General features: G+C 26.8%; 1 protein-coding gene across 1 annotated transcript; it reads right to left on the minus strand.

Annotated features, from left to right (window-relative positions):
• Positions 1–9,322: 9,322 nt before the first annotated feature.
• LOC139225398 (vesicle-fusing ATPase-like) lies at positions 9,323–19,799 on the minus strand (the record flags this gene model as incomplete). Its single annotated transcript, XM_070856253.1, has 6 exons — positions 19,791–19,799; positions 17,286–17,401; positions 17,138–17,213; positions 16,789–17,058; positions 16,479–16,719; positions 9,323–10,253 (listed from the first exon to the last, which is right to left on the minus strand). Coding segments are annotated over exons 1-6 (1,643 nt in total), but the record flags the coding sequence as incomplete, so codon positions are not given.
• Between the last annotated feature and the right edge of the window lie 5,034 nt (positions 19,800–24,833).

Raw genomic sequence — 24,833 nt, forward strand, 5'->3', positions numbered from 1 at the left:
GGTTTGTAATTTGATTTTTTTATTAAGAAAAAGCTCCTGCGTTTTTATGCGTCACGTTTCCTTAATGTTGAATGTTGAATGTTGAATCTTGTAGTAGAATGAGATTGAAAAAAATTAGTAAAACATATTCTTCTGCAGACAGATGGCTCATCAACTCTAAGGTTGATAGTTCAACATGTCGTCTGTGACCATTGTATCAGATCTCTCTTAATACTAATAATTCATTATTAGTATTAAGTTGCAATAATTGTATTTTCCCTTTAAGAAAACTGCAGACTTTGATTTTGACCAATTTTAAGTAAGAGACTTAGATTATTGTGATTTAAAGTTTAAGTTATTCATAAAATTACTCATTAAGTAATTTTAATACTATAGTAGACTTATACTATCACTATTTCTTCCGCCAATCACCAGATAATGATTTTGCAGTAATGTGGGAATTTAACTCGCTAAAAAAACTTCGTTCTGTGCCACAACCACCTTATCGATTTCTCATGTTATTCTATTGAAATCACCTTAGCAAGGTAGGAATTTACTCTGAGTGCATCGACAGCCTATTCTACCCTCCCATCGGTTTCCTTCTAACACTATCTTAATCCATAATTATATTAATAGAAGCATGTAATTACCGTATCGTTCCTACAAATTTCGGATTTAGAAATACAAAGACTTGAGATAGTAGTAGGTGACAAGTATGGAACTCGCGATTTGAGGATTGATGAGTAATAGCTTATATTTGAGAAAATCTGTCCGCATACAGATTTCCTCAATTATCAGGTAACAATAGTAAATTTCTGTCTTGTTGAGGTGATTGTCACCCCCAAAAAGAGGACGTTTAGTACATTAAAAAAACATACTACATCGTAGTAATAAGAAATCGATTAAACAAATGTATGATGGTGCAAATTACTACAGGTAACTCTCCTAAAGTATCTACATTGTTTAATTGAGAGAGCCTGAATAAATTAAAGAAATTTATAAATTTTGAATAAAAAATGCAAATACTTTTAAAATTATCTATGTAGATAAGAACTCTTGAAACCGTAAAATCACTTATAGCACATATTTAAACTTTTTTTGATTTATTATAAATAGTGAAATATTTTTAATAGATAATTTAGTTTTAGGAAAAATGAGGAAAATAGCAATTGCAACTAATATATTTTAGAACGCTATTATTTTTTAATTATTTCAAGTAAGTTTTTTTATCTCTTAAAAAATTTCTTAATGATAGAATGTTTAAAAAATTACCCCATCTGTATATAATCAAACTGCAGCAATGATTCACTAATTCATTATTTCGCTGCTAGCAAAATTTAACAAAAATGTATTGAATATTTTCGAATATTATTTATGGAAGTTATGATGCATGAAATGGCTTAAAATTTAGAAAGCGTTGAGATTATTTTACATTCAACACAAAAATTAGTAAATTAAATTACCTATTTAACAAGTCGACAGCATTAAAAAATGAAATTTATCAGTAAAATTTTCTCAATCTGCCAATAAATAGTTTCCTACTTAGGGGCCATACTTTTCTACAACTTTTTTATTTCTAAAATTATTCGTTATACCCCACAAAATCTGGATATATTTAGGTTTTAACTTTATAGGGGTATTTTATAAAATACGAAAAATTTTTGTCAATAATATATGACTTATATTAAGATCTGGTCTTATCCATTATTGAATCTGATATAGAATTTGAAGACAAATAGAATAGTGAGACGCTAGAATAATAAAAAAATTACTTTGTAAACATAGAAAGTATATTAGAATTTTAAAAAGGGGGAACATCACAAACTAGATTTTTGTAAGATTATATTTCTCGAATTCTATTGAATAAACTTTTTATACCATACAGTACTCACTAACCAAACGAAACTATGAAAAAGATCCAAAAAGACATTATCTTCTCTATGCATGTGAGGTAATAAAAAATCAAAAAGATAGTAATTTTATAAATTTTTGCGAATAATTTAGAAATATATCGTGCTTTGTAGTGTCATTATATCATGGGTCATTTTTAAAATACTTTTAATCAAATTAAATATTTTTTTGATTGAAAATCCTCAAATAGAGCATTAGGTATTTTAAATATTACTCTGATTTACTTAATCTTTCTCATAGAAAATTGAAGACTTGTGACATTGATCATATCTTTTATAGAAATCGATTTAATGTTTCAAGATAGTTGGATGTTTAGAAGTGTCAATTAAAACTCTCACTCGCATTCCATTTGCTTACATAATACTTTGTTTTCTTTATATACAATTTCTTATAATAGCGGAAAAGTTCGACCAAATTTATATTTATTAATTATAATTAACTCTTAAAAATCTATATATTCCAGTTCAGTGTATTCCTGTGTAATAATTGCAAATAATTTAAGTCATATAAATCAACAAAAAAATTTCTTGTTTGTAAAACTCTACGGCTCAGTTCACTTTTTTGAAGCTTACGCTATATAAATTGTCTGAAATGGGACATACAAAAAAAGTCCTGACTCATATGGCTTTTTATAGGCCAAATAAGGTCAACTTATCAAGGTCAGTGACACTGCTTTTCTAAAAATTTAACTTTCTAAATTCATACTTATTTTCTTTCTTACCTTTTAGCATAATGTACACTGGGTAGTTTACTTCAGAAGTCATTTACAGTGTTAAATTTACAATTGAGGAAACTCTTCTAAGAATACTTATACGTTCCATTCAAAATTATAATTAAATAATTTTGCAAATTATTTACATAATAATTTTGCGAATTATTACATAATAATTTTTCAAATTATTTACATTATTCGATGTTTCTAGCTGCGTCTGCAACAATTAACTTTGTTTTTTAATCTGAATCAGTTACTCAAGTACTTAAAACTCGTAAAACTACAGTACATGCCAACGATATTCGGCCATCTTCGTATAGGGCTAGTTAAGTAAGGAATATTTCAGTTTATATGCAAAACTAGCAAATGTTAAAAATGATTGATTTTTAAAATATTTATTTTGAAACAAATAATCAGTATATATATATATATATATTCAGGTAAGTTATCTGCGCTTTTGTTTGTAGCAATTCTGTAATAACACTTAAAAGCGCATGACATGTACTTTATTTGGTTTTTGCTGACTCCTTTTTAAATAACCTTTTCTTGTAAATAATTTTATCATAAACAAAACGGAAACTTTCTAGTCTATGATATCCAGCCCAACTGTTAGTCCATATTATCGATCCATTTTAAACATTTTCTATCATTATGTTTTGAAGAAAAACTTGATTCCTGTATCTGGATGTTTTACCAAAACGATAACCATTTGCATCAATTTCACCACTCGTCCAAATTGTTTGTTATTTATGATCTGTCCAACATTATATTTTATTTTGGAGACGGCAGTATCATCTATTTGTACAATCATCCTTTTGCCGCCATTTTTTATTAACTTTTCATACAATTTTGAAGCCACTAAATCATAAATTATGATTTTCTATTCAGATATGGTTAAAAAAAGATATCGAGATGATGTTGAATATTCTCATGGGTACTTTTTGGGTGTTGAGCTGTATGAATAATTAGGTTAAACTATTTTCATAATGGAAGCTTCAATAGCTCAGAAACACTATCATTTTTACTCGAACATCTCGTTCGCCATAATTTATAGCTAAATGGATAATCATCACTAGTATCTTTTCTCGCAGTAATATTCATTGGTGCACCAATGAATATTACATTAAACTCCTTTAGAAACCAATTTCTATCAGTATTTTGTAGTATAATCTTAAAAAAAGAAAATACACATAATCTAATAATTTTAGAGTATATATCTACTTTAATATGTATATTTTTTGTAATTCAACATCACGTATAATTTTCCGAAGGATTACGTAGATTTCAAAAGAACGTATGCTTATATTTTATTTTAGCAAAAATCTTATTACCAATAGAATATACATTGCGATTTGAATACTGTCTACAAACTCCTTAGTAGTTGCTGACAAAAGGTTTTTGAACCTTTATTTTTAGAAATATGATTATCACACCTATTTTAATTAATTTATTTTAATACTTAGATTTTTATTTTCAGTTTATAGCAGGAAATTTTTTACTTTAGCAATGCAATGAATTATATTCGATTCAAGTGTAATTTTTTGATATAAAAAAAATTTTTAAAGAATATCATTTCATATTTTTAAAATAAAACTTATTTGCAACAGTATTAGCCATTTTTAAAAAAAACTTTTTAGGAGCTGTATATTTTCCAACTATGCAAAAGTTATAAAAAAAATTATAAAAAAAATTATCATTTTCGGTCACACACTAGACTTATAATAGTAGCAAAAATAGATTTTGGTGATTTTGCAAATTAAATGGTGATCATGAAAGTAAAAATCAAGATACATTTTACCTATACTTTAGCCATTTACATTACATACTAATAAAAAAATTATTCATTAAATTTTAAAAATTTAATAATAACTTTAGAGTATATTAATTCTAATCACATAAAATGATACACGATGTTTTTCGTTCATTGTCGTTATTATCTCTTCCAATGTCGTCATAGTAAAAAAAGAAAAAGAATTAATAAAAACTAAAAGAAAAAAATTAAGATAGAAAACAGAATACACAAAAAATCATAATTAATGCTTAATTTATTCTCTGCTCAGTAATCTATTCAAATACACAAACATATTTCTATTGCAATCTTCTGGTGTTATTTCATTGAACTTATATTAAATAAAAATCTTTAATTCATTCTCATTTGACACATTCGCCTGTTAATTTTTTTTCACTTACTAAAACAGTTCTCAATCAGATTTTAAACTCAGCAATAGAGACGCGGGTAATGTAAAATGAATCCCGTATAATCCACCACCTTTGAGTGATTAACTCTAAAATTTTCTAGCACTAGTATCAGGTTAGTCATTCTATTTGTATGATAAACTTGTCTCAGTTTATATAAAAACTGCTTTAATTCAGCTGCTTTGACTGCGTAATCAAATATAAATATCTTAATGTAGAGAATTTGGCTTTTATTTATCGTAGCAACAACAGATATATTTCTGCTCCCAGTACGATTAATTGAACAAATGGCTCTAGTTTCTACTCAAGATCATTCTCTTTTGGGCCTTGTTACCAATTTTATCAACAAAGATCAATGATTCAAGTGGATATTCCTGCTCATAAAAAAAATACACTTTTTGCACAAGCATAATGAAAACCAATTTGTTTGAGGAGTGTTTCGTTTATTTGGAACTTGGGAGACTCTTTTAATAGTGTAATGAAAGTCCCATAAGCACCTATTTACCTATTTACACAGTGTGTTGAAACTCATCACCAAAATTCACTATGAATTTGCTAAAAAAGCTTCATCAAAGAGGGAAAACATTTGTTATTTACTTATGAACGAATTACATCAAAAAAGGTCATCTGAGAGTTTTTTTTCTTGTGTTTACTCTTTAACAGCACTAATTTCATTTTCCCACAAGTTTCCAAAAAAAATAAAGTTTGACAATATTAGATAGTAGATAGTAGAAACAGTGGTTCTAATTTTTTTATGTTAAGAGGTTAAACCCTGGCGCAGCTTATTAGGCAGTGAAGTTCAAGTTTGTCAGACTTGCTTCATTAATCGCTGTAGGCACCGCAGCGGAGTTCTTTTATCATAATTTAACCAGACACCAGCTCCAAAATATTATTCTTTTTTTTATTATTCGGCTAGTGTGGAATTTAACCCACTAAAAATAAACATCTTTTTTGAAAAAATTATCCTATCCATCTATTTGACGTTAAATCTATGAAAATCACCTCAACAGGGGCAGGAATTTACTATGGAACCCTAGTGCATCAGCACTCGATTTCATCGTCCCAATACCAGCATGTACTATAATTTTCTATAGAAACATACAATTACCATAGAGTTCCTACTAACTTCGGATTAAGGGAGACGATAGACCGGTAACAGTGGGTGGCACCGGTACTCGAACTCTTAGCATCAGAGTCAGCGAGTTAAGCCTATACCACTAAGCCATCTGTCCGCTTACAGTGGTTCGCCTATAATTTTGCAGCCTTTTCTTTCATCAGCAAATGTGTACATATGCCTTCTGGTGGAAGGAGCAACAGTCTGTTTGTTTTAAAGTTATTTGACTATCTGTGTCACATGTTGCCTGTATTATGTCTTCTTCAGCCTGTAATTGGTCTTATTCTGCCCGCATTCGCTTTCTTCTGTTAGTAAATTTGACATAAGGTATAAAAAATTAACTTTTATAAGCTTATCACGGTAATGAAAGTAACAACAACGTACTGAAAATGATAACGATGACACTGAATGCAAGCGCGACGATATTGAACGAAAAACACTGTACACCAAACAAATTGTCTACTCATATTAAATTTATATCTGAAAAAAATTATAAATATATAAAAAAATTACTATATCTTGTTCACTGACTTACATTTATTTAAATAAATTGCAAATTATAGCATAATATTTTACGCGCTCTAAAGTGGAACAGTTTTTTGAAGCAATTATGCATGTAGAATATTTTTGAAGGTAAATAACGATCGACATATTTTTATCTTGTAACATGTTAAAATTCACTTTCTCATGATTTATAAACTTCCGCATAAAATTCGTTAATTATCGTTGTTGTGCGCGTGCGTTGTAAAATATAAAACTTATGATTAATATAATAGTAAATACATATTTTTAAAATGAATTACCAATATCATTTTTATAAAAATTAGATATTATTATAAGTTAAACTTCAATATTATTATTTATAATCAAAATTTTGTTTTTTCTTTAAGTTACGAGATAAGATTCTTAATACAGTTTATTTGGCTGTGAAGTTCAAGTTGGTCAGACATGCTTCATTGAACGCTGTGGACACTGCAACAAAGTTAATCATCATAATTTGTATACATAAAGCTCCGGTTTATTTTGTGGGAGTTTAACTCACTAAACATCCCCGTTTTGGAGTAGCCACCATCTATTGGACGTTAGCTCCTTAATATTCACTTCAACGGAAACAGTTTTTTACTCTCGATTTTACTGTTCCATTAGGCTTACTCCAACTACCACAATGTTTCTATAAAAAATTATAGAAACACGCAATTATCATAGTGTTCCTACTAACTTTGGATTAAGTAGTACGAAAGACCGGGAACAGCGGACGAGCACATGCCTATTTCACTTGGTCATCTGTCCACTTATTTGAAATTATGTGGTATAACAAGTTTATTCATAGCATGCGCAATTAATATTGACATTAGCGTAAAAATGTTTGGTGGTGATGATCATAATGAAATGTTTTTGATTCGTACAATTATAAGCAACAAGATTTTGATCTGTGGCTGTGAATTCTTCTACACTGAGCATTACAAAAAAAGTGATTGTTAGTATTGGAGGTCGCATACAAAGAAAATGTAAAGTACGATTAAGGACAACTCTTGCGTTAAAAATTAAAAAATTGAGAAAAATATTATCATTATTAATGTAGTTAGTAACAATTGAACAGATGAACAATTAAAGTAGATTTATAAAAACATTGTGTATTGAACAAGCAAACTTTATAGTATTGCTTCCAACAAGGTAAATATAATATAATAGAATTACTCTATAATTGAGGAATTCATTTATCAAGCAATCGAAATGTAAGAAAAAGAAAATAATGATATATAAAACAATAAACAAGTCTTTTCGGGTCGACCGAAGATTTTAAGAAAAGAAGCTTTTTTTATAAATCCTGAATCAGACGATAATAACATTATTTTTTCACTCAGTAAAGAACCTTTACACTTAAAAAGTTCATTATTTCACAGTTATATTAGAACGATTAAGAATATATTTTGGGATTCTTTTAAAGCTTTATAAAATTCATGGCACGTTTTTAACAATTTCCCATAAAAAAGATTTTTAAAGTTAGGCAGGTGTGAAAAAAGCTACACAAGTTTTATATGAATAATTAAAGAAAAGAGTGATCTGGGACTTTCTGAGGACATTTTTATTTATTTTAAAATTTCTGCCTACAATGCTTTAAAAACCATCAAAAACATGTGCCGTTCACATTTATGTATTTCACTTTGTGCAATGTCTATGGATGAAAATTGGAAAATTAGAAAATTGGAGATGTCAAGACATTATTTTGAAAGTGTTAATTTAAATTTTTTTTATCATATGCGCCACCACACTTAAAATTCATTCCCAGAGATTGTGTGAAAAATAAATTCAAAAATGCGTGTCGATGGAAATTTGTGAATATCAATGTTAATTCTTTTATCCAATATTTCAATAAAAATTTTATTAAAAAAAATAAAATTTCCTCTAGAATCATCGAAAACTATATTTTGATACTTGAAAATATCAAAATAACTTCAAACTTAGCAGAAACTTTCAATAGCCATTTTTAAATGAGATCTAATCAAGCTCAATCACAATTAGTGATCTTTATTTAAAATTTGAAAGAAAATCAAAGTTCAGTTGAAAAACTAATTTTACATTTATGTAGTTTAAATAACCAACCTAAAATTGATTAAACTTCAAAGAAAGTGGACAACTTAAAACATGTCTGAATTTTCTTCGTATTACGACGTATTACGACGTACTACGACACTTACGAGCTATACCGAAAACACAACCAGAAACCAGGATAACTTGAAAGTACAAAGTTCACATGTTAGTAATAATAATAAATCTCCAATTTAATTTCTGTTGCAACGCAAACGTTTTTGAGCATTCACTAGCAAACTTTTACCCACTGCAAAAGTAGCTGTAAGAAAATTACTTTTGCACCTCAATCATATTATCTCTTGATTAATTTAGTAATTTACCAATTCTAAATATAATTTTAATATTATAATTTGAATAATTAATCTCAACAACTATAAACATAGTTTATAGTCAATAATTATTCTGAGCGATAAGTAATGGAGATATATTTGAAATGTTAACATAAAAAACGAAAAAATATTTTTATAAATATATAAAAAAAATTTCTATTAATTTAAAACACCAATATAATTAATGCATAATAATTATTAATAACGAAATAAAAATAAAATTTCTGACATAAAAATCAAGCACAATTTGCTAGTAAATATATGATTTAGACAGTTGAGACTGCGATTTATAATTGTATTCGTCGTTCAACAATTCAGTAACCTTACTAACAGCTTGACATCGTTCAGGTATCTTAAAAAAAATTTTTAAGTAAACATAAATTCATTTTTTAATACCTGAATTGCGATTTCTGACAACGAAATAAGTTTCTTTATAGGGAAATTGATACTTAATTAATATTAAAAAATAACTTTTATGTATACAAATACCCTCTGAGACCATTTACAATATCACTAATCTCAGATTCTGTAAAAAGTTGATAGTGATTTAATATAAAATTCATATGCTCTGCAGTTTCAATGTTAGGAACATGAATAATAGTGGTAAATATTTTTGAAAATTCCATAGCATCAAGCACACGCAAACTACTTGTAGTACATGCAATCAACAATTTTTTGTTTGCTTCAGTTTTTTGTTTTATTAGGACAAATAGAGTTTGAAGAACTGAATTAGAAAATCGAGGCCCAACAGCAACGTAATCCACAATTCTTTCAATGTTGTCAATAACAACACAAGAAAGATTGGATTTCCCTAAATCACTAAACAATTTAGTGATATAGTTACATTTGTCGTATTCGTTCATTCCAATCATGTCATCAGGTGAACATAATTTGACGAGTGGAAATTTAGATTTAAGAGCTAGATTGATACCAAGTGCAGTTTTACCAGCACCATCATCTCCTTCTATGAGAACACTAACTGGTGAGATAAGGTGCCCATTTCTTGTTTGGTTGATCATAAGATCCAATTTTTCTAAAGTATTCTGAACACTATTGCTCCACACAACTATACCATTAGAAAGATATTTGTTTAAATGGATTTCATCATCCAAATTAACACCGAAGGCAGGCTTGATATCATATTTTAAAGCATGTAAAAAATCGTCTTGAAATAACATAAAGTTTTCATAATTGTCTCCAACATTTGAAGTAGATACTTTGCCATTTTCTAATTTGACAAGTCTGTTCATAGCTGTTGTAGTTGCAGCCCTGACTAATCCCTCCAATTCAGCACCACTAAAATTTTTTGTAGAATCAGCAATCGATAAAAGATCAACATTTTGAGACAGTTTTTTTGATTTCTTAAGTCGATCTGTGTGAATTGAAAGAATTTGAACCCGTCCATCCTTATCTGGAAGACCTACCAATTAACAATATTAATGTAATATTTCAAAAAATAAAATTAAAGAAAACATAGCTATAAAAATATTTGATTAATTTGAAGCATCAAATAACGTGATAATTAGCAATTTACTAAATAAAAAATATATTTTACTAAATACTCTCAAAATATTTTTTTTAATGTAATTTTTAATTTGGGAACGAAAAAATAAACAAACGAAAAATTTAGAGAATTGACAGCTGTGAATACATAGGTTATCTTATGAATAAAGTAGTACTTTGCTACTTTTTAAAACACTCATTAACGCAACTTAGATTTATAAATGATATTGATTGGTATAATATACCAAAAGCAGCTCCGTTAACGTAGTGAGTCTAAAGTGTTCAATGGAATGATCTGTAGTTGAAAAACTAGATCAGGTGTAGATTTTTTTAAAAAAAGAATTTTGACTTGATATTATAACGAATTTATATATGATATGAGACTGTGGATTTCAGATGTGAGGATTTTTACAACTTTGGCGACTAAGTATACTTTATATAGACTACAAGTAGTTAGGAATCATTCTCAATGTAACAATAATGCTTCTTTTTATCTAGTGAGTCATCAAAATAAAAAATATGATTAAAAATCGAAAACCATTGATCAATTAGTAAAAAAATTTCCTACAGTAGTTAATTTTTTCATTTTATAAATTATCCTTTATAAAATCGCAATACAATAAAGCCAAACAAATTACAAAATAGAGCAGAAAGGTAGCTTGATTAAGAAGATAGATATTCTTATTCCATTAGAGAATGAAAAACTCAAAAATTGAGACTATTAGATGGGCAACACGAGTTAAAGGTTCATATTGTACTAGCAGAAGTATACAAAATTGTTGACTAGTGATATAAATGAGACTCTTCACAGCTACAACTGCTTAGAATTCATTATTTATCACAAAAGATATGTAATTACATTTCGATTGTTTTCAGTGAAATATTACAATTTATTCATGGAAATGAAAATAGTTTTATGTTTCAAGAACGAATGATGTGCTAGAATATGATATACTTGGTGATATATTTAAAAAAATATAAACTTAAGATCACTTTATGTGAAAATTACACCTGAAATAATCAATATAATAATGATAATGTACGAATACTTATCACGCCTACTTCACTGAGCTACAGCGAATTACAATAACTGCATATAAAAAAGAAATAATTATTACACTACTGCTGTATGGCAATAATTATTATACTAATGCCACATGGCAATAATTACTACACTAATGCCATGTGGCAATAATTATTACACCAATGCCATATGACAATAATTATTATACTAATGCCACATGGCAATAATTACTACACTAGTGCCATGTGGCAATAATTATTACACTAGTGCCATATGGCAATAATTATTACACCAATGCCATATGGCTGGGGAGCATCCCAAACTATACCGTTTCTATATTAAAAATTTATTTTCTCAAGTATGACTTAAGTAGTCACACTTTACGTAAAATCTCTCAAAAATACATAAAAACGAGAAATATGTTAAATTGCTATAAGTACTTTAGAAATATTTATTTTTGTTACTAACGCAAACGGGTCCCTCATAAAATTGTCTATTATATCAAAAGAAGCATTTACAAAAATTAGTTTCATATTAATTTTTTTAAAACTTTACCATAGAGAAAGCCCATAAAATAATGCCAGTAAACGAAACTATGACGCCATAATTTAAAAAATGATTTTATTCTGGCGCTACTAAGTTCACGTAGACCAATATATCAATAGTAAAAATCATTAAAATGATTTTGAATCCCATCATATGAAGAAATATATTCATTTTCAACTTAATATAATAGAAGGTAAATATAAGAGTAGTACCACAGACAATACAAATTTAAAACCCATAAAAGAATCAAAGTATTTAGGTCATGAATAAAATATAAAAAAGTATGTTAATATATTGTCTATCATATCAATTTTCCACCCACCCACCTATAGGTCTACAAAATCAGCAAAAAAATCTTCAATTACGATATATTAAATTTATCATATATATAAAGAACAAAATAAGCATAAATCCCATTATTATGAATTTAGTTCAACTATAAATAGATTTAATCTTAAAAAAATGAGACAATAAGCAGAAAAAGTCTAGTAGATACAAAAAGTAAATCAAAATAAATTCAATGTCACCCATAAAACGGCCACTAATACACAGTCTGACGCATTTTTGGTAACAGTACAATCAACTATATAAAGTAAACAATGACAAACGTAAAAATCATCAAACAAATAAGAATGAGATTGTTGGAGTTGAGTTGAGCTAAGCTGATTATGGAGATGATGGAAATCATTTACTGGTGGCAGATTAATTGAACAAAAAAGCACGTCAATATTCATCATTTTCCCAAAAAAATGAATATAACATCTAACTTACATTTTAGAGAGCCTATACTATATTGCATATGATTGAAAAAACTATAAAGGATCCATTAAATAAAAATACACCTCAATTTATATTCATTAGTAAAGACCACTGGTGAGGAATAGAGTTTAAATTCATAAATTCAGGAAGATTCTGCAATAATTTCAATACTTCAAGTTCACTAATGAGGTTGGAGATTATAGATAATATGTTTATGTACATATATCCAATAGTCGTAAAAAACAGCTGATTTTGAATGTAGAATATCATGATTATATATGTTTTAAAATTTCTTAAAATCATTACTATATATGTAATTATACCAATATAATAATATTCTATTTTTCAAGAATAAAATTTTAACTCATACCACCATCATTTCTGCCAAAAACAAGAATATCCCATCAGCTTAAAAATCGAAAAGATGAAAAATATGATAAATCCCCATTGTCAGTACGTGGTGACAATTTTATTTACACTCGTAATAAAATTTTAAAATTACTTGGTATATAATCCAAAAATATTCTTAAATTTATAATTTAACATGAGAAAGCGATACATTAGTTTAATAATAATAAAACATCACTCAAATTACTATGACATCAAATGGGCTAAGAATATAAAGTGAGATAGTTAACTTTAAATTTACAAATGATATTATTCGAATAAACTTAAAATTAAGGTCCGAAAAAATTCTTAAGGTGAGGAGTAGATATAAGCCCTAAGGGATGATATATTTCTTCTATTACTTTGATCAAATTAAACTATCTCTCTTTTAAAAAAATTATCTTTTAAAAAATCATAAATTTTTTAAGAATCATAAATCTTTTTAAAATCATAAAATATGATTACGTTATAAAATTAAGATTTCTCAAGAATTACATTTCTTAAAACTAAAATTTATTTAAAAGTAAAGTATTAATCGTTTAGCTTAAATAAATTTTATTAAAAGAAAATAAAATAGAAACAACAAAAGGATTGAACTGCTTGTATGAATGTCACATCTAACTTATAATGCACTATATAGCGATTGTATATGTCCTATTTAGTTACATGCTGCAAAAATTCAATTAGTACCTCGCCACAAACTTAATTTTAATTTTAAAAAGTTCTCACCTTCCATCATGTTCAGACATCTTTTAAGTACAGTCAAGAAGAAGAGTGAATTGACAGCAAGAAATCTTAGAGTGTAGTTTCTTCTCAAAGGCATTAAAAAATATTTTCTATTAATTATTATAATAGACTACCAAGTTATCTTTGATGGTTTATTGTATAAACCATAAAGAAGCTTACTTACTAGAGCCGTTATCAACAGACTACTCATGACTCATTTTCATTACAGCATGATAAGCAGTATCATGCTGTAACTAATATTTCAGTATGCCAAAATATTAGAATTCCTTAAAATATGTCATATCATGAATCTCTCGCAAGGTCTATAAAGAATTACTAAGTTATTGTTTAAATTAGCAATATCTATATTTTATTTTTTTGAAGTTTTCGTAAAAATAAATGATTTTTTTTGGTGCATAAGAAAAAAATCAACAAATTCCATAAAAATTCATTATTTTATTTTGGAAAAGTTTGAGCGAGAGTCAAATCTCTTAATTAATACATCAAAGTATGAAAATTTTCTAATTCATTAACTAAGTAATTTTCCAATGATAAAATGCCCCTAAAGATTTTTTTTGTGGTGATTTTCTCAGAATGAGTACCTAGGTATGATAGATTTAAATCTACTTTTTTAACTGTTAGATTTACAAAAATAATTTAAGTGGTAATTAATATAAGTCACAGATAATTTTGATTTTCAAAATTCAAAAACTAATGGAGATGCCTATGTACGTATCACTCCATTAGAAATTGAAACATTAATTGCTATTATGTACAAAAATTTCTTCCATAATTTAGTAGGAAGCAAATATATAATATATAAATTTCAAGCTTTATGAAGATTCTCATTCCCATGGAATACATAAAAGAATTATTTTTCACAGGCACTAAATTGTCAAGTAAGTCTACAAATAAATTCTACACAGCTCAAACTCTTTAAAATCGAATCTTATGAGAATAAATCCCATTAAAGAAGCTTTAAATTTCTTTAATTTTAATCCATACAATAAATTAGATTTTTTTAATGTAAAACTCATTAGCTTACATAATGAGTTGGACCTTTTAAAAATAGATTTTAACTACAATGTTGTCTAGCGATAACTTCCTTAGAGTCATAATTTTCATTGGAAGCGATCAGATGGCTTAGCTCGCTGACGATGAGATCACGAGTTCGGATCTTGGTGCCGCCCACTATTTCTGGTCTATCGTATCCCTTTATTCGAAGTTAGTAGGGACACTATGGTAATTGCATGTTTCTAAAAAAAATTATAGTACATGCTGGTAGTGAGAGGAGGGCGAAAACAAGTGCTGATATGATGCACTAGGAGTGAATTCCTGCCTCTTTTGAGATGATTCCCATAGATCCAACGTCCAATAGATGGATAGGGTAATTTTTTTTAATAACGATATTTATTTTTAGTGAGTTAAACCCCCTCACTACCGCAGAATAATGAAGAATAATAAAGAATAATAAGTCGGAGCTGGTGTGTGATGTCGTGTGGTTGGATTATGATCAAAAAAAGAACTCCGCTGCGGTACCTACAGTGTTTAATGAAGCAAGTCTGACCAACTTGAACTTCACAGCCCAATAAGCTGCGCCAGGGGTTTAACCTCGTAACTAAAAAAAATTTTCATTACATTAAGACAACGTTCAAATTGTTGTAATCTCTTAAATTTCGTTAATTTCACAAATCATTGCAAATAATATATAAAAAATGGATGATTTTTAAAGTTGGATAATATTTAAATAGCTATTTAAGCTCATTTAACTTAACTTAATGGATCCAACATAAAATTGCTTATTATGAAGGCGAAATCGAATTTCAGCATAAAGTGCATTTTAAAATTTCTCTTTCAAAAAACACATTTTAGTGATGCTTTAAAATGAATTGTGACAATGATAAACTAAATATTTTAGGAGTATTTTTACCATAAATTTTAGTTTATGCGAAAAACTAAAATATGTTATCAGATAAAAATCTGAAAAAATATCAATGATTTCACTTTCAATAATAGTTCAAATTTTAATCTAAATTACACTTAAAAGAATAATATATATAAATCATCTTTTAATTATAAGATTTATATATCATCTTTTAATTATAAGATTTATATATCATCTTTTAATTATAAGATTTATATATCATCTTTTAATTATAAGATTTATATATCATCTTTTAATTATAAGATTTATATATCATCTTTTAATTATAAGATTTATATATCATCTTTTAATTATAATATCGCATATTATAATTCATCGATATTTTTGCACTCTTTTAACTCAGAGTTATAAAGATTCTATGTTCCGATATTCACCGTGTATTATCACAAAAAGGAAATTTTGCTATTTATACTACATCAACACTTTATTATAAAAACTAATTACGACTTTTATCGTAAAATGTAATCATTATGCCTATTGTTATTTTTAATTTAGGTCCAATCACTACCTAGTTAATATTAGGAGTGATATATTAACGAAAAACTCATAGCAATATATTATAGGTATTAAATTACAAAGTCAATATCATTCATATCAATGCAGTAAATTTCTGATATTATGCCAAACCACATTTTTTTGAATTAAAATTTATACAAATTGTATTGATAATTAATTTTAAAAAATCTTAAAAACTTTTTATCTTGTTTTATTAAAAAAATTATAGTTATTCTGCTGACTAGTGAAAATATAAATACCTATTTCAAGTTGAATTTCAAATCTACCAGGTCTAAGTAGTGCAGAGTCAATTAAATCCTTCCTGTTAGTCATGCCAATAATTAGTATGTTATTGAGCTGATTGACACCATCGATTTTTGAAAGTAACTGATTGACCACTGTATCATGTACAGCAGTACCTTTATTATGCTGGCCTCTTTGTTTACATATGGCATCGATCTCATCAAATATAATAAGATGAAGGGAACTATGAACACCTTTCTAAATATAAAAAAATTAATTTTCTACTAATTTATAGTATCAAAAAAAAATTTATTATGAATAAGGTACTAGTCGTTGCTCTTCTTCTGCATCTTCAAAAAGTTTACGTATATTAGCTTCAGATTCACCGACAAATTTATTCAAAACTTCAGGTCCATTAATAATCTTAGGTTCTCTACTGTTTAACATTTTTCCAATTTGTCGTGCCAATAATGTTTTACCTGTTCCAGGAGGTCCATAAAGTAATATTCCGCGTACATGTTTTAAACCTAATTCATCAACTATTTCAGGCGGGAAAATACGAGAAGAAAACGCTCTTCTAAATATAATGTTGAATTCCTATGATTTATATCAATAAATAAAGCATTTTGTTGTAGATAATGATAGTTCAAGTAATATATTTATTTTTTAAAAATACATGATCAAGACCTCCAACACCTATCTGAGTAAAATCCCAATTGGGATCCAAAAGTTGACGACTTTCAGTGTTTATTCTACAGATTAAAATTAAAAGTTAAATATATGAGTGTACTAAATTATAAATAATAATTCAATCAAAAATATACTGTTTTGATGTACCAATAAGCGTAAAAGAAGCGCTTGAGGCTTTTTTAAAGATGACTTGGCTATTTCTGATTATTATGCCAAAATCAGCCCCACCACTATCATTTTTACTTGATATCTAAATTTATAATTCTGTAAAAATTTTACAAAGTAATTTATATACCATTTTCTTCAAACTTTTGATAGGTTGACTAATAGCACTGTAATCCATTAATTCTATTTCAGTGATAGTAGCTAAAAATGTCATTTTTTTTGTAGCTGTAAACAACCTAAAGAAAATTATTATATTATAAAAATAAATGAATTTCAATTACTGTTTGATTCAATGCGAAGGGAAAATTTTCAAAACTTGTCCAAAAAATCTTGACCAATAACCTCAGTATCCAATTCTGCAGTGACTTCAGTGACTTGTCTATAAAATAAGTCAAAATAGTTTTTTATTTATACTATCAATATTTATTTGAATGATTTTACGCATATAGCAAATTAGTTATTTCTAAATAATTTGGAAAATCATCCAAAAATACTGTCGACAAAACAGTTTTTTACTTTGTAGGATGATTTTTTATCAAAATTTCAAATTTGTCTATTGACTCATTTATTATATGTAATTTTTGCAATTAATCATAAATTTTATTTCTTCATATTGCACACACATCAGTAAAACGTATTACTTAAATCATCATAGAAAAGTAGTTTTATATCGTGAATAGAACGAATGTGCTATGAAATGGAAGTTAACTACTATAATTAATTAAAATAAATTCTTAATTTAGTAACAAAAAATAACATTTATATAGTGGTTTTATTGCACTGAATCAATGGAGGAAGATACGACTCCAGAATTTCATGAGTATGTGAAAAAATTAGGTAAATAAAGTTCTCTAATACAAATATAGTCCATCAAGCGCGCTTATATGATGTAAAATATCAGCCATTTATGAAATTTTTTATTGACAAAAATTATAATTCTTAAATAGGAACTTTTTTTAGGAATTTTAGTACCAATCAAGAGTATACTCGATCTGTTCTGATCCCCATAAAAAATTATTTCATGCATATTATTTCGTTAAAAAATTATTTTATTTACTTCTTAAAGATCTAAAAAAAGAAGAAAGATGACAAAAATCTTTATATTATTAATTTGAAAAATCATGTAAGAATAAAATAAAAATGACGATTGTAGTATTTATAGGCAGTTTCATCAAAATTAAACAAATGATATATTAAAAATATCATTTTTCTAAATAAAAAGTAATTATCTCTTATAAATACTTTTTACACTCATTCAAGATGCGCGCGCATCTTGGTGCATAATTGAATTGATACTGATTTTAAAGTATTTTAACCAAAAGAAACGAGGAAATGGTGTCCTATAAGAACTACTCCTACATAAGCATTATTTAGGGGAGTATTTGCAAACATGGAGATGTCAAATCAAGCAATGCCTTGTCAGATTAATGACCTCAATCGATAAAATTGAAAATAATGCGTCAAAAGGCAAACATAATCACGTTTTTTTTTGAAACGACACTTCAAAAAGAAAAATTTTATAATAAATCAATAATTTGGCTAAAACACCTCTTATAACTTTATTATACGATAATAAAATAATACGATAATAATAATAAAATAATGCGATTATACGATAATACAAATCAGGTTTATTCGGCTGCAACAAGCAAAACAAATATTTGTGATCTTCCATTCTCAATAAAAAACAATTTACTAAAATAGACAAAATCTGAGACATTGAAAATCAATTCTTTTTGTTAATAAAATGAATTTTCAACACTCAACATTAAGACACTTTGCGACGAACCATTCTGTCTGTATGACTCCAATATTCAATTAAATGATAAAATAGTTGTTTTTACAAATAGCACAAACTTATATCATCTTAAAAACTCAAAAATTTTGATTGCTAGCGGCACTTTTAAAGTTTGCCTGAATGTATATAATTTTTACAATTATATACATTTCATGACAGAATAAATATTCTCATAAATATTTCCTCTTGTATATATTCTCTTATAAAGAAAAAAGGAAGATGATTATTTGAAAGCATTCAATATCGTAGTTGTTTAAAATTGCTCAAATACATTATTATCAACTTCGAAGTGGTTGCGTTTGTTACTTTTAAAAAAGCAACAAAATCTTAAATATTTTGTTGTTTATTTCGTTTCCGTCAAATTATTTGGAGGAAGATCCAAAAATTTTATTTTAGCAATGAATATTTGAAAAACCACAAATTTGGCATGCTAATTAAATGTTTTTTTAGTTACGAGGTTAAACCCCTGGCGCAGTTTATTGGGCTGTGAAGTTCAAGTTGGTCAGACTTGCTTCATTAAACGCTGTAGGCGCCGCAACGGAGTTTTTCGATCATATTACAACCACACGACTTCACACACCAGTCGGACTTATTATTCTTTATTATTCTGCGGTAGTGTGAGAATTTAACCAACTAAAAATAAACATCATCGTTTTGGGGCGACCACCACCTCTACCCTATCCATTTCTCGGAAGTTGGCTCCATGGGAATCACCTCAACAGAGTCAGGAATTTACTCCTAGTGCATCGGCACTCGATTTCGCCCTCCCATCAGGCTTCTCCCACTACCAGCATGTACTATAATTTTTTTATAGAAACATGCAATTACCATAGTGTCCCTACTAACTTGGGATAAAGGGATACGATAGACCGGAAACAGTGGGCGGTACCGGGATTCGAACTCATGACCTTGGGGTCATGAGTTCTAAGCCATCTGTCCGCTTTTTTTCGCTAATTAAATGTGTTACATCCCTAACATTTGTTCCAATATACTTTGTGGATATAGAGTATAAGAAATTATTGCGTGCGCAAACTCTTGCGAAAATTTAATATTTGATCTGAAACATTAATTTCATCAGTAGATATATAACTAGCAAGTGATTTAATTTCTTTTTTAAATCGACCATATAAAATATTTCTGAATCGGAGTTAATTCTTAATTTTCACCTCAACAATTTTTTTATCTCGCGCAATGCAGGGATATTCTTTGCATTCATTTTTTTAAATATAATAAATATTATTTGAATGTAAGAGAGATTCCAAATAATCATCATTTTAAGATTTAAAGTGAAAAAAAAATAGTAATATAATATTATTGGACAGCTCACATAAATTTTTCTTCATCCTAAAATCAATAGAAACAAAAATCTATTTTAATCTATAAAAATAAATTCAAGAATTAAATATATATCATAAAAAGTGCTACTTTAATGTAATTAAAAAAGTTTTATATTTCCGTAAGTTCACTTCCGTTAGTCTTATATCCTCTGTTCGGAATGTATTGGAAAATTTTTCATGAAATCACTAAGTAATAATAATCTATACATCGTTTTAACACTTGGCTAAAAATATCTGATGCTTAAACGTCAAGGTAGAGAATTTTGTATGCTGAACTTTACTCATTAATTTCGGAGTATGCAAGGACCTTAATGTGTAAATTAAGATGCTGTTAGTTTCATAATGATGATATTTAATTTTGTTAAACTTACATACACAACAACATAATAATTTATTAATTTAAGAAATTTCGCTTTTTATGATTTTTAGAGTATTTAATAAACCGAGTGCGATCCATCGAAATTCAATAGTTTCTTTACCCCAAAACGATTTATTATTTAACATATCTTATTTTACGATCTTCTGAATTGCTTCATACCATTGTTATTCATATAAATTACAATTTAATATGATAAATATTTAAATAAAGATATTTATTTGAAGATTATCTTCTAGCGTTTTTTAGTAAAATTTATCCCACTTTTCTTTAACATTAAATGTAGAGAGTGTTATAATTAACTCAATAACTAAGTTTCAACAATATCTAGGCAAGTTCCTTCGTGGCAAATAATGAGCAAAATAAGTAATGAAATGCGCATGTGCAACAAGTACATAGTTTGACGTGAGCTACTTTGGTGATTTGTTTAGCTCTTCCTGGAGTGAATTTGAAGACCAAATTACAAATGTAGGTGATGTATCTACTGAAGAGATAGATGTTGAAGTAAATGATGATATTTTAAAAAGTGGAATTATTTGGATTACATCAAAAACCAAATAAAACTTGCGTTGAAAATATAATGAATTTAGCTCCTAGTGCCACTTTTGTATTAAAAATCGAATCATTCTATGATTACTTTTTTTCAAATAAGATTTGCAGCAAAATTATAGTCAATGAAAATAAAAAAATATACAAATATTTTGGCAAACGCCATTTAAAAGATGAATCGCAAGATATGTTTAGTTATTGAGTTTAAACGATATTTAATTCTTGTGCTAATGGATCATTTCCATTAGCACAAGAACTTCTATCCGAGCTTTTTAGTCTTTATGATGGCAAAGAAATCTACATAAGATTAGTTTCACATACTCGATTTAAATAACAAAATACAAGGCCCCTTTATTTTGATTATTTCAATGTAAAGACGAAGAGTAATTTTAATTTTATATAATACGTTAGATATGGGATGAATAAGTTAAGACTTATAAATATTTTTTATCCGAATCAAGATGTTATTCATTTATATGAAAAACAATAAATGATTTATACGAGGGATATGATCCTTTTAATTGAATACATGAATATATGAGTATATGCAGATCAAGTCTACAAATTGTGCGATAAAGTTCTTACTGTTGGTAGATCCTATTGCCAAACATATTTTTAATATAATGATATATCTTGGTAAAAATAATTTAGGAGCACTAACACAATGTAATGTCAGCGAAAACAAAGTCCTTTCACTATCAACCTCATTATTCCACTCTGGTAAAAATGTTATGTTTGAAAACTTTCTTCATCCATTTCATTAGCAAGAAAATTACTACCAAAAACTAACGTATTCGTTATTTATGTCAAAATAAATAACGAATACTTCCTTACCTTCAAAAAAGACCATTGTACATTATTTTTTAATTAAAATACTTTAAGACATCATACGTGGGTAAAAAAACTCACTCTGTTGTCAAAAGTTTTACTAATAACACTGTTACAGATGAATCGTCAAAGTTCAAGCGACAATAATGCACTACATGCAATGTTTTGGTGGACAACGTCGATATAATATTTCCATTATTTTGCATACGCACATTCACTAGATAATGGCATCCGGTTGTGTTTATAATATGATGTACCTCACTCTAATTAAAGGGTCTCATTATTCGAAATAATAAAAAATAAAGAATATCCTTAAAAGAAATCTTGGAGAAACTCTATAGCCAACTTTTATATCGTAATTAAACAAAAAAAATTAAGAAGACATTGAAAAATTCCTTCTAAGTTTTACTGACCAAGTCACGCATGGAAATTTTGCTATATATGTCAGTAAAAAAATATTATGAATTTATATTGTTCTATCAGAAAACGTAATTATTTCAAATAAATAAAACTAACTCGAGCACGCACAACGGCGAGTAATTACGATTTGTGACGAGACTGCGCATAATTTAGATTATTCCGTAGATTAACTTGTATACTTTTTTCAAGATTTGCTATAGTTTTACATTACAAAATTCAGTAATGAGTTATTCATTTATTTATTCACATCTGTTAATGTAATAAAAAAGTTGATTAAATTTTACTCCAAAAAAGTTAGAGGAGTATCGTCTTTCTGATCGTCAGAGAAAATTATCCTTTTAAATAAAAAATTAGGCATAATTAGATTTAAAGTTTTTTTAACATTATTTATAGACTAGAAATTTTAATATATGCTCTTTTCATAATAAATAGCGCTATTTATGTTATATTTGTTATAGTAAAAGCTTAAATTTAATTTAAAAGCTACATTTAAGCTATCATCAAGTATGTAAATAACACAATTGAGTTTATTCCCTTTTTATATAAAACTAAGATATTCTTCCTATAAGAATGTTAAACTAATTTAAATATACTTAACACTAATCATAGCACAAACAATTTTGCAATATCTTTTTAATTATATTCTTTTTTTAAAAGCTAAGTAAAAGCTTTTTATGTTATTCTTCAAACACATAAGAATCGCCATTATATAGTTTATCAAAAATATGTAAAAAGTTTCATTAAGTATCATTTTCTCTGAAAAATAATTATGACTTATCAACATTGAGTCCCAATCTATCAATATTACTTTTAAAGCTCACTTGTATCATAATGATGTCTTTTGTTGTAAAATTTTTTACAGCTTCCACTTTTTAAAAATCACAAAGATAAATTTTTAAAAGTAGATTGACATCATTAGTTATTAAAGCACGAGATATTGCTACTAGTTTTTAGCTAACATTTATTTTCTTTATTATGTTTCTCCTAGCAAGCTTATAATACTTTTATATAAAAAAATTTTCATATAAAAAACAGATATCATATCCTATATCAATACAATTTTATAATTATTAAAATAATTTTAGATAAATTTTCAAATTATTAAAATAATTTTAGATAAATTTTAATATTATTAAAATAATTTTAGATAAATTTTAAAATTATTAAAATAATTTTAGATCAAATTTTAAAATTATTAAAATAATTTTAGATAAATTTTAATATTATTAAAATAATTTTAGATCAATTTTCAAATTATTAAAATAATTTTAGATAAATTTTCAAATTATTAAAATAATTTTAGATAAATTTTCAAATTATTAAAATAATTTTGGATCAAATTTAAAATTATTAAAATATTTTTAGATCAAATTTTAGAAATATGCTTTTCATGTATTAGATAAAAGTAAGTTATTTTTAAATATATTTATGCAGCAAGTATTATTCAAGTTGTCATATTCCACTAGTCTCATATCTTATACTGATATACATATTAGCCCATAATTTATGTTAAAAATTGCTTTATATTAAAAAAGGCATTTTCGCTATTTATTATGAATAAAACAAAATTTTATAATTGATACAATTATAAAAAATCGACCTTATATTTTACCTCACAGTTTTATAACTCTGAAAAAGTAAAATATTGCATATAAAATGTATAAAATCAATGGTAAATGATGATCACATTACTTAGGAGTATAATGGAATTCTAGTCATTATATGTCTTAACTAAATACAAATAATGTATTTTACTTAAGATAATTACTCAATATTTTCAGAATTTACATTAAAATAAACATTTATAACTTACTAATTTTTCTAAAAGAAACTCCAATAAGCTTGAAATATGATTAAGGGGGATTTTCAAATTTTTTGAAAATTATCTATCAACCAATATTTAAAATTTATAATCACAATTTTACGCATGCCGTTTTCATCATTTTAAAAATTACCAGCAAAACTGATACACAATAACATGTCTCATTAGGGATGATTTTATGTTATAAAAATAAAATATTCCTAATTGCAAAATGCAGCGATTCTAAATAGATCAATAATCAATTTTTTTTTACTAAATTAAATATGTAGTTTATTATCTTATCAAATAATGATTATAATGGTTTTATTTTATTAGAATAGTTTATTTTAATAAATATCAAATTACTTTGCTTTTGATAAACTATCCAATTCAACAACAACTTTCCCA

The sequence above is a fragment of the Pempheris klunzingeri genome, unplaced genomic scaffold (assembly GCF_042242105.1).
Source record: "Pempheris klunzingeri isolate RE-2024b unplaced genomic scaffold, fPemKlu1.hap1 Scaffold_161, whole genome shotgun sequence".
NCBI classification, from domain to species: Eukaryota; Metazoa; Chordata; class Actinopteri; order Acropomatiformes; family Pempheridae; genus Pempheris; species Pempheris klunzingeri.